At 50.4% G+C, this 11585-nt stretch overlaps 1 protein-coding gene across 3 annotated transcripts; it reads right to left on the bottom strand.

Moving 5' to 3' along the window:
- Positions 1–2505: 2505 nt before the first annotated feature.
- On the bottom strand, positions 2506–11293 carry LOC105467871 (zinc finger protein 263). 3 transcript variants are annotated; one of them, XM_011717661.2, is made up of 6 exons: positions 10158–11293; positions 9142–9322; positions 8629–8663; positions 8233–8359; positions 5386–5502; positions 2506–4565 (listed from the first exon to the last, which is right to left on the bottom strand). In XM_011717661.2, the coding sequence occupies exons 1-6, from the start codon at positions 10542–10544 to the stop codon at positions 3397–3399; spliced, it is 2016 nt and encodes a 671-aa protein (XP_011715963.2). In that variant the 5' UTR covers positions 10545–11293; the 3' UTR covers positions 2506–3396. The 3 variants fall into 3 exon arrangements, with proteins under 3 accessions (XP_011715963.2, XP_011715962.2, XP_011715965.2); XM_011717660.2 differs by having other exon boundaries at positions 8629–8702; positions 10158–11291; XM_011717663.2 differs by lacking the exons at positions 8629–8663; positions 9142–9322.
- Between the last annotated feature and the right edge of the window lie 292 nt (positions 11294–11585).

Raw genomic sequence — 11585 nt, 5'->3', positions numbered from 1 at the left:
AGCAGAGAGTGCGCCACTGCACCCGAGCCTGGGAGACAGAGCAAGACTCCATCTCAAACAAAACAAAAAGTGGAGTCTAAGCCCTCAAATTTCAGATTACAGTGCCGAGACCCAAAAGTTCTTTCATTACAGCAATCAAAACTTTTAAAGTGACTTCTGATGGGTTTTTCTGAAAAATTCAGTGCTTTTAAAACACTTGCTTCCAGTCTGTATCCCACCTCTGGCTTTGTCAGTATTGCTCCCCAACCTGACCCTGCCAGGCCTTTTCACACTGCTTAGATGTGGCACTGCTTCTCACCCACCAGCCTTCCTGCTGGTTTCATGTGCTACCTTTGCTAAGGATGTGTGGCTGCTGCTTAGGGTCACTCCACATCTCCCAAGACCCCTTTGTACCCATTTGGACTTAGGGGCTAGAGGTCCTTATTGTCCCAGGGCTAGTCTCCCTTTGACATAAGTGCCACTCAAACTCGGTTTTGGCTTCTTTTACAAGACCCCTAGTGGGTAAAGTATTAATGTAAAAAAGTATGTATGAAAAAGCAGTAACTTGGACATCTCTTGCAGTGACCTAGTTCTCACACTGCTATGAAGATACAGAGACTGCATAATTTATAAACAAGAGGTTTAATTGATTCAGTTCTGTGTGGCTGGGGAGGCCTTAAGAAACTTACAATCATGGTGGAAGGCAAAGGGGAAGCAAGCACGCAAGTGAAGGGGGAACTGCCACACTTTTAAAATCATCAGCTCTCGGGAGAATTCAGTATCACGAGAATAGCATGGGGGAAAACCGTCCCCATGATCCAAGCACTTCCCACCAGGTCCCTCCCTTGACACGTGGGGATAACAATTAGAGATGAGATTTGGGTGGGGACACAGAGTCAAACGGTATCAGACTTCATGGGGGCCTGCAGTAAGGGAATCAGACCTGCTCTCTGAAAGATGAGTACAAGGGAAGGAGATGTCATCAGTCCCTGAAATTGCTGCCAGTGTGGTCTTAGTGACCTCAGTCAGTGTTAGGTGCTTAGAAGGAAATCTTTTGGATCATCTGTCGACGTTTGGCACAAATACTTCCTTACATGCCAGGCATGGTGCTGCTTTATGTAGTTATTTTCTGTGATGTCATCTCATTAAAACAAGCCAAGAACAGTTACGCATGTGAAGTTTGCTGGAAGGGGAACTAGACTGAAGATTGAGTGAAGGGTTCCACTGGAACGCCTTTTTAGGGCAAATACCTGAGAGTCATTTTCTAGCTTCAAGCTGTAGTGTTCCAAGTATGAGCAGCATCAGTTGGAGCACATCATAAGATTGTGGGTGATGTTACCGAGGAAGAGTAGATGGAAGGGGCGCTTTCCAGTCTGTCCACATAAACTGCCATCTTAACCAGAGTGCTTTGTAGGAACACAAGCTTTACATTCCACCCAGTTCATGGCATCAGCAGCCTGGCTGACCCTGCACTGCTCCACTGGAGTGTGTTCCTGCTCCCACCACTGTTGATCCTACACTGATCTCTCTAATCCTAAGCCTCCACTTCCCTGCCCTCAACCCCCACACCACCACTGCCCTCCTCTGTGAACAAGGTGATTAAGAGGAAGTTTCAGAAATGAGAAATAGTGAGATATTTAAAAACTGGCTCAGACAACCAAAGAAAAACTCATACTAAACTAAGGCAGGGCTGAGAGGAGGAGCAACGGAGCACTGTTTCCATGACTTCAAGTTGCTATATCCATCAACCTATTGCCAAAGGACTGTTTCTTCATCTTTTTCACCAAAAGAACAGCTGGATACCTTCCTCCAGGGCCATATCCTGAGGTGTTTTCCTGGCATCTGATTTCCTGCTCTTAGAATACTCCCCCATTTCCCACAGATACACACTACTAGAATTGCTATTTCTGATATGCCATTCTAAAATGTAATGCTAGTAATCCCAGCACTTTGAGAGGCCAAGATGGGAAGAGAGCTTGAACTCAGGAACTCAAGACCAGCCTGGGCAAACAGTGAGACCCCATCTCTACCAAAAAATAAATATAATGTTTTCCCTTAATAATTGTGCCATCCCCTGTATCTTCCCACCATTAATAATCAATAACTCAATTATACTGGGACCATCTTAGCTTCTACCCTGGAAACCAGTTGCAAGACCAAAATATCCTGTCCTCCAAGAGTCAGATCTTCCTCAGCTACTGAACAAGAATGGAAACATTCTAAACAAAGAATTGGAAACATTTTTACTGCTATAGACTGCAGAAGGAATGAATACTTTCTAGAGACCCTATGACAGCATCACCCCAGCAGCCATTTGGCTTGATCCTTTGTTACCACATGGCAGTCCCAGCCTGAAGGCTGCCAGGCCCTCACCTGCCTCTCCCTGTCTGCTGCCTTGTCAGAATCTTCCTGACCAACCCAGTAAGTCTATGAGAAAGCAGGGCCTCTGACCAAGGCAGAGGGGAGAGAGATCAACACTCGGGGTTCTAGACAGCAACTTTCAATGAAGACTCACACACATGTATGTTTCCTGAAGATATTTATTCCTATCCAAACATTTTCAACAGGGAAAGACACAATCCCTAATTTCCCCCCTAGGATCCACATTTTCAATTTTCCAGGGAATCTCTTTTCTAGAACACTCTTGTTCCTCTGGAGTCAGGAACACGACTCCAGAGCTGTTTATTTTTCTCACACAGGTGGGGAATCGCATTCTCCACAAAGGGTTATCAGACAACCACTTCCTCTGCCAATTCCTGGGCTGACCTGCAAATTCCACCTTATTATTGCCCTTAGTCCTCTGGTTCCTTTTTGTCTGAGGTCACATTTACATATGTGATCTGCCAATGGGCACTCCTGTTAGGCCGTCATAGGGCACTTCGTGGCTTGATCTGGACTGCCCATGGCTTCCCAACTGGGGCCTTCAGGACAGGTGCAACTCACAACCAGTCTCTTGTTGACCTTCAGCTGATTTCCCAGGGCACTTGGCCCCTCTTCTTTGGTCTCAGGGGCCCCAGAAGCCCAAATGCTCCTGCTGAATGTCCCAAATGAGGAAGAAGTATCAAAATCATCACATGGATTCCCAAAGTTGTTAAGGTAAACGGGACAGTCAGGTGCCTAAATCACACCTTGGCTAAAAAGACCAAGAGGGTAGGAGCACCCTGGGGCAGGGTGGACTTAACAGAGAATTCCACCCTGAGGTCACCTCAGAGACTTGCTATCCTTTCTCATGCAGACGGAACTCCTTTTCAGTTTTATGCCAATCCTCTGCTGCCTCTGCACTTCCCTCTCAATGAGCCCCAATTACCTGAAGAATGCAGAGGTCATTTGGTTGGCTGGGCAGGGAATACTAGCTCTTGCCAACAGGCTCCTCTGAATATGCCACCTCACCTGGGGCAAAGAGAAACCCCACTGTTACTAACCCGTGTGAGTTCTCTGATGACTCATAAGACGGGAACTCCGAGAGAAGCTTTCTCCACATTCAGAACATTTATAGGGTCTCTCTCCTGTATGCGTTCTCAGGTGGCGAATCCGATTGGAGCTGTGTGAAAAACTGTCTCCACACTCATGACAGGTATAGGGTTTTTCTCCTGTGTGGATTCTCTGGTGCCTGATTAAGTTGGATCTATGAGAGAAGTTTTCCCCACAAAGGGTACATTTATACGGTTTCTCTCCTGTGTGTGTTCTCTGATGTCTGGTGAGGTGCATGCCCTGCCGGAAGCTTTTCCCACAAGTCAAACATTCAAAGAGCTTCTTCTCCGCCTTGTGGGCTCCATGGTTTGTAAGAAAGGGGGTGCTATTACTCACGGCTTCCCCACACTCAGAGAAGGGGTAAAGTCTCTCTCTCTCATGAGTTCTTTCGTGAATGACAAGGTGTGAACTCCGAGAGAAACTTTTCCCACACTCGGGACACTTATAAGGTCGCTCTCCGGTGTGAATTCTCTGGTGCCGAAGGAGGTTGGAACTGTGAGCAAAGATCTCCCCACACTCAGGGCACTTGTAGGGCTTCTCCCCTGTGTGTGTTCTCTGGTGCCTGTGGAGGTTGGAGTTGCAGGAGAAACATTTTCCACAAATGTTGCACTGATAGGGCTTCTCGCCCGTGTGGGTGCGCTGGTGGCGAGTCAGATGGGTGTTCTGACTGAAGCATTTCCCACATTCAAGGCACTTGTGGGCCTCCTCTCCCAGGTGTGCTCTGTGTAGTGACAGGAAACGTGGGTTCCCACCAAAGATTTCACTGCAGTCCACACCCATACACAGTCTTTCAGCTGCATGTATTCTCTGGTGCCTAATTAGGTTTGAGTTGTTAGAGAAATTTTTGCCACACAAGGGACATAAATGGAGTTTCTTCGGCTGCAGTTCCTTCGGTTGCCCCAGTTCTCTGCCACTTGAGGCTCCTGCCAAGGCCTGCTCCATTCCACCCTCTGGGGGAGGCGCCCAATCCCCTTGCTGCCGGTCACGAGGTCTTCCCAGCTCAGGACTCCAGGGCACCTCTCCTCTGGCCTGGTCAGGAAGCAGCACCTGAGGGTGGGTGTTCTCAGAGGACACAGACGGAACACCTTCTTCCAGGTTCTCAAATTTCTCTTCTCCTGGTAGAAAGAGAGACACCAAACCCGTATATTATTTCTATGCTGGAGAAAAGAAAATCCCACCTGTCTGCTGCTGCCTGTTAGGTCAGCGGCCCAGAAGGGCTGCTTCTACCTCAGTCTCCCATCCTCTCCTAAAGGTAAAACACTCTGGAGAAGCATCAGAATAAAGGGTGGGGCCACTGATCAAGGAATCAGAGCCAAGACCAGTCTTACAATTTTCCTTTCCAGCTGAGCCTCTCGCTTCTGCCCCTCAGGAATGGGTGGGATGGAGCAGGGCTGAGACTAGGGTGGGACAAGTGAGCTCAAGAGTAAGAACCTCCTTGAACTCTGCACCCTGGGTTCCTCACTTGCCTCACTGGGATGGAGAATGGCAGGGGGAAAGGACATAATGTACCTCTCTGGCAGCTGTGGTGGGCTGGCCCTGCACCCAAATCCTCAAATGCCTCACTCTGCTGGGCATGGTGGCTCACGCTTGTAATCCCATCACTTTGGGAGGCTGAGGCGGGTGGATCACCTGAGGTCAGGAGTTGGAGACCAGCCTGACCAACATGGAGAAACCCCAACTCTACTAAAAATACAAAAAATTAGCAGGGCGTGGTGGTGCATGCCTGTAATCCCAGCTACTTGGGAGGGTGAGGCAGGAGAATCGCTTGAACCCGGGAAGCGGAGGTTGTGGTGAGCGAAGATCGCACCACTGCACTCCAGCCTGGGCAACAAAAATGAAACTCCATCTCAAAGCAAAACAAAACAAAATCATGCCTCACTCTTAACTGCGAGAACCTTGCTGCTTCTGGGCAGGCCACTCATCTTCATTCCTTACCTGGAGCTGCGCCTCTGGGGCTCAGGCCTTCCTTGCAGCTCTGGACACTGGGATCCCATAGCTTTCCTCCTTGTCCCACCTGGGTGCCTGGGACCTCCTGACTGGGAATGTGAGACTCTGTTCACAATAAAAGAAACAGATTTCTGTATTGCCACTTTCCTCTACCAGGGTAGGGAAACAAAGATAGTCTTGTTCCCTGCCCTCAGTGGATAGATACAGAATGCTCCATAAATCTGACAGCAGTTACTTGGAATATACACAAACTGACCCCAGTGGATACCTCTAGAGAAAGAAATTAGGGGAGGGAGACAATTTTTATTGAGACAGAGTCTCACTCTGTCGCCCAAGCGGGAGTGCAGTGGCATCATCTCAGCTCACTGCAACCTCTGCCTCCGAGGTTCAAGAAATTGTTCTGCCTCAGCCTCCCAAGTAGCTGGGATTACAGGCATGCACCACCACACACGGCTAATTTTTGGATTTTTAGTAGAGACGGAGTTTCACCATGTTGGCCAGGCTGGTCTCCAACTCCTGACTTCAAGTGATCTGCCTGCCTCGGCCTCCCAAAATGCTGAGATTACAGGTGTGAGCCACCAAGCCCAGCCAAATTTTTTTTTTTTTTTTTTTTTTTTGAGACGGAGTCTCGCTCTGTCACCCAGGCTGGAGTGCAGTGGTACGATCTTGGCTCACTGCAAGCTCTGCCTTCTGGGATCACGCCATTCTCCTGCCTCAGCCTCCCGACTAGCTGGGACTACAGGCGCCTGCCATCACGCCCAGCTAATTTTTTGTATTTTTAGTAGAGACAGGGTTTCACCATGTTAGCCAGGATGGTCTCGATCTCCTGACCTCGTGATCCGCCCACCTTGGTCTCCCAAAGTGCTGGGATTACAGGCGTGAGCCACCGCGCCCAGCTGGAATATTTTTTTGCAATGAGAATGTACACTACTGTAATTAAAACAACTATAAAATGAACATGGTCAGTTCCTTGAATAATCCATTTAATATCATAAAAGAACCTTGTCTCTACATATAAATACAAAATAGAACTAATTTGACTAGGCAACTCCAGGGAAAGAAAATATAACATAATAGACAATGAGAAAAGGACCCAGGGCTCTAAGAGGACCATGAGATTAAAACCCACAAGTGCCATTTCTGTGCTGTGCCAAAAAGAAAAACAAAAACCTCCACCTCCAGCAAACATGGACTCCAACAGAAGTTTAATTCCAACAAGCTGTAATGTGATCTTTTGCTATTTAGCAATCTCTCACTAAAAGGGCCATGTTCAACTTTGGACATCACAGCCGTGAAAAGTAATATGGAAACTGGTACAGTGGCACACAGGCTGAGCCAGGAAGATTGCTTGAGCCCAGAAGTTCGAGAGGAGCCTGGGCAACAGAGTGAGACTCATCACTCAAAAAAAAAAAAAAAGAAAAAAATAAAAAGGCCGGGTGCGGTGGCTCGCGCCTATAATCCCAGCACTTTGGGAGGCCGAGGTGGGTGGATCACCTGAGATCAGGAGTTCAAGACCAGCCTGACCAACATGGAGAAACTGTCTCTACTAAAAATACAAAAAATTAGCCAGGCATGGTGGCGCATGCCTGTAATCCCAGCTACTTGGGAGGCTGAGGCAGGAGAATCACTTGAACCTGGGAGGCAGAGGTTATGGTGAGCCGAGACCGCGTTTGCAGAATTAGTGTCAACAAATGTATAATCATGATACTTTTTAGGCAAACCTGATATATGGAAACAATGTGCAGTGTCTTTTTTGTTTGTTTTGAAACAGAGTCTCACTCTCACCTAGGCTGAGGTGCAGTGGCATCATCATAGTTCACTGCAGTCTTGACCTACCGGGCTCAGGTGATTTTCCCCTCAGCCTCCTGAGTAACTGGGACTACAAAAGTACACACTACCACACCAGGATACCTTTTTTTTTTTTTTTTTTTTTTTTAAAGATACAGGGTCTCCCTACATTGCCCAGGCTGGTCTTGAACTCCTGGGATCAAGCACTCCTTCCATCTCAGCCTCCCTAAGTGCTGGGATTACAGGCGCCACCATGCCCAGCCTGCAGTGAGTCTTTCTACTGGTGTGTTTCAACATAGGTATAATCATAATGTATACACAGTCTTAAGACTTCCCCCAACTTTTCATTAAAAGAATTTCTCATACATACAGGAAAGTTGAGGGAATTGTATAATACATACCAGCATATCCTCCACCTAAATCCAACCATATGTCAGTGTGTCATATTCCGCAGGCATAATTTTAAAACTCTGAGTAACAGTACAAGACATAGGTGCATCCTAATTTATGATTTAGAGCTATACATTGTTTCCAAATTTCCACAAGACCCTCCCCGCTTTCTGAATTTTTATGGTCTGTGAGAGATGATAGGTTGGAATGCTGATCCCACTACCCCTGAAATTTTTGTCTTTGGGGATGAGCCCAGAAACAGTAATGGAGCACAGGAAACACTGGCAAGCTCAGAAGAATAAGCATCTCAAAATTGCAAGGAATTAACCATTTAGAGCCCCCCCAGCATCCTGGGACACTGCATGTGTGTGACGCTGGCAGGTTGTCACTGCATTGGATTTGCTCTGCCCTGGGAAGTCCATATGGCTCAGACTCGCCTTAGGCTCTGGCAGCTGGGATTCCAGTCCAGTGCTGCCTGTGCCAACTGTGCCACTTGGCAGATGCATGACTCTCATACAGGGAACTTTAGACAAAGGGAAGTCTCCTGTGGAGGCTTCTTGGCAAAACTCAGAGTCTGTGTCCAGGAGGTGAATGAATAAGGGGCAGAACCCTGGTCAGAAATGGCGCAGTCATCATCCCTGGAAAAGAAGTCCTTACCCAGTGAGTCCACATTCTCATAACTCTCCTGCACCGTGTCCCTGGAGAGGGCCCTCTTACTAGGATCCTGATGCCCCCACTCCTCCTGGGAGATGTACATTGCCACGTCCTCTAAGCTCTCAGGCAACTGAAACAGCACAAGATCTCCTTTAGCCCCTGATGCACCAAGAACAATTCAAGCAGAATCATGGGTTAAAGGGGCAAAATCCAGGGATGCCAAGCACACGTCATGGGGAAGAAGGGTGTCAGGTCTACAAGTGAGGTGTGAAAGAGACAAAAGCAGTGGGGGAGACACTGTGGTAAGGGAGAAAGGACCTTCCACGTGGAGAACCCCCCACCCCCAACACTCAGCAGAGGAAGGGTGCTGGGGGAAGACAATGGAAACTTCCACATCACCTGGGGCCCAGTCATCTCCTTGTCTTCCATGTTCCCTTCAGGAGGAAAAAGAGAAAGCCAGGGAGCAGATAATGCTGAAGGTGACAGAAATTATAATGAGAATGGCATTCCTAACTCTTGGCAACCCAAGGATTATTAAAACACAGTATCCATTCCCCAACACCCAGTCTCTGCTTTTGGGGATGACACTAAACTGCCCAAAGGCCTAATAAACTGATATCCAAAATGACAGGGTTAGAGGGAAGGAATACCAAGAGTAGCACTCCAAACCCCTCACCATTCAAGTGGTTCTAAATCGCCTCTGTTCTACATAAAAAAGGGCTCCACTGAGACTCCCTTCCCTTCCCCCAGCCCCAGGAGAACCCACACCACCAACTGCAGGTCTTTCATTCCACGTGTGAACCTTAACTTCAGCAATTCCTTCTCCTTCGCACCAATGCGACATCCTGCTTGTGTCGGGGGCAACCCCCAAGCCCCTCCTCCCTCCCACCTGCCCAGATAACTGTGCCTCACCCCTCTCCTTTACAGCCTGGGGGTCCCTTTGGGGGCTGGGGCCTAGCAGCTCCTGCAGCCTGGGGCCAGGGCTTCGCTCAGTCTCCATTGGCTCCAGCTTGAAGCTCGGTGACTCTCGTGCTGTTTCCAGAGGCAAAGGCTCCTCCAAAAGCACTTCTGTTCCCCGCCCATGGTTTGTGACCTGGGAACCAACTCACATCACTCATCATCACAACAGGGCCCAAAGGGAAGGGAAATTAGTATAGGATACTGAGAGCAAGCCTTCAACAGAGAACCTCAGGCCATCCCTTAGGGCCCAGGCAACAGAAAAATGGTTTACACTAAAGGCTTTTTTGATCCCCTGTGCAGGGCGAGGGGTTAGGGAAAGGGCCCACTCCCAGAGCACACCTTCCCCACACAGCTCTTAAGATACACCTCACTCCCTTTTGCTCTCCCCACCTTTCCTAGGTGCTTCTATTCCTCACTATAGGATAAGCTAAATTGGGGTAGCCCTGGGGGCCAATGACCTCAGGGCCTCGGTGCCAAATTATCTTTCAAAGTTCACAATTAACGGAGGCCCAGCTTTGCAGAAGACCAGACCGTAGACCCTAATATAACAACAGCTAACAAGTACTAAGCACTCATTATAAGCTAGCAGTGTTATCACAACTTTACACGCTGCTCTTCCTGTAAGCCCTATAAAGTATGTTAATATTCTCATTTTACGAGTAGGAAAACAGGCCGAAAGACATCAAGTAACTTGGCAAAGTAACAAAGCTAGTACTAGCAGATTGAGGATTTGAATGCTGGCGATCTAACTCCACGGCTAACACTAACTGTTCCAGGGACACTGCCGCCGCGTGGAAACAGGGCACTCTTCACTGCTTTCTGTTCATTTGGGGAAAATATGGAGGACGAGTGTTCTTCCCCATGTAAGGTCTACTCAGGGCAATTTACTTGAATTCGACCGGGGGGGCAATGTCCCAGTCCTCGGGGCTAAACAAACCACAGATAAAACAGCTCGCTCTCTCTCTCACCTGTTGTCTCAGTCTCCCAAGCTCTCTCTGCATATCCTCCACAAGGGTCACCGCTTCTTCGCCGCTCTCCGGATGCAGCTCCTGCACCCTGCTCTGGATCTCCTGGGGCAGGATGGTCAGGAACTGCTCCAGCACCAGCAGCTCCAAGATCTGCTCTTTCGTGCGCATCTCAGGCCGAAGCCACCCATGGCAAAGCTCCTGGAGCCGGCTGAGGGCTTCGCGAGGACCAGCTGCCTCTTGGAAGCGGAACCGTCTGAAGCGCAAGTGGGAGGCCTCGGGGCTCGGCCCTGGGTCAGGCGGGGGCAGCTCCTGGCTCCAGGCGCAGTCCTCCTCCAGCTTCACTATCAGGAGCCCTTCCCGTTCCTGGGGGCTCGGGCCCGACGCCATCGTCGGGTCTCCAGAGCGCCTTAGCCCGAAACCAGCCGTGCCCGCCTACGAAGGCGCCCTGAACCCGTGTAAGGATAGACGGCGCCGGCTGCAGCCCAGGGCCGGAGGCTCCCAGTCCACGCCAAGGAGCCCCGCTCCAGCCCAGGCGCGGACGGCTCCGGCGCCTAGGCCTCAGTAGGTCCCAGGCGCCGCCACGCCGACCCCGTAGCCCGTCCGTGCCAGGACTTCCCCGAGACAGGAACCGAGCGCCGCGCTTCTCACCCTACAGGATACCCACGCAGGACCCAGACCTCTGCTCCCACGCCGGAAGTCTCAGCGCGGGAGTTAGGCGTCCACAAGCCCACGGCGCATGCTCGTGACCAACTTCCGGGTCACGTTTTGCGAATTACAGCACCCATTGGGTCAGGGTTCGCCACACACTCACCACCTACCAATGAGAAGGGAAGATTTGCCTGCGGGGGCGGGACGAGCGAGAGACCAATTGGAGACGAGAAGCGGGGCCACGGGGCGCGTCCTGAGATTCTGGGAGTGGCTGGGGCAGGGCCGCTGGATCCAAAGGAAGAAAACAAGCCCGAGGCGGTTGTGACTGGCGGGCAACCTGGGTTAGAATTACTCCGGAGGGCTTGCGAAAACGCAGATCCCAGGGCCACGCGCTCTCCAGTGCGTCCGTGTCGGGGCGAGGCCTGGAAATCTGAATTGTTAATAAGCTTCCCCCGATGAATCCTTCCCCAAGCCAGGCCCCACCCGCTTCGGGTACTCTGGGCTGGCTAAAGATGGTCCTACTCGCCCCTGCGGCCTCCTCGGCATCTCGGAGAGGATAGGGAGGTAGCCGCCCGCCCAGTTAGTGGCGCCGCGTGGCCTGCGGCGCGGGGCCTGCTGGGAGATGCAGTCCGCGACGCGGCCTCGCGACTGCGCGAGCGCCCTGGGGGAGGGCCCAAGAGCCGGGCGATTCTGAAACCCCGAGTCCCTCGGAGACCCCCTGCTGTGCTTTGGGCTCTCTTCTGCGGCTGGACATCCCAGAGCAGCGCTTGGGGCCGGGTT

The sequence above is a fragment of the Macaca nemestrina genome, chromosome 18 (genome assembly GCF_043159975.1).
Source record: "Macaca nemestrina isolate mMacNem1 chromosome 18, mMacNem.hap1, whole genome shotgun sequence".
Lineage (NCBI taxonomy): Eukaryota > Metazoa > Chordata > Mammalia > Primates > Cercopithecidae > Macaca > Macaca nemestrina.
This window is presented reverse-complemented; position numbering and strand designations above follow the sequence as displayed.

Bases quoted from the DNA above. Each gene is read 5' to 3' on its own strand.
- LOC105467871 (XM_011717660.2), bottom strand. From the start codon at position 10,544: ATGGCGTCGGGCCCGAGCCCCCAGGAACGGGAAGGGCTCCTGATAGTG. The intron at 8,703-9,141 runs GTGAGGCACAGT...TGTCACCTTCAG, and splicing joins CCAGGCTGTAAAGGAGAGGG to CATTATCTGCTCCCTGGCTT. The intron at 4,566-5,385 runs GTAAGGAATGAA...TCTTTCTACCAG, and splicing joins CCCCAGAGGCGCAGCTCCAG to GAGAAGAGAAATTTGAGAAC.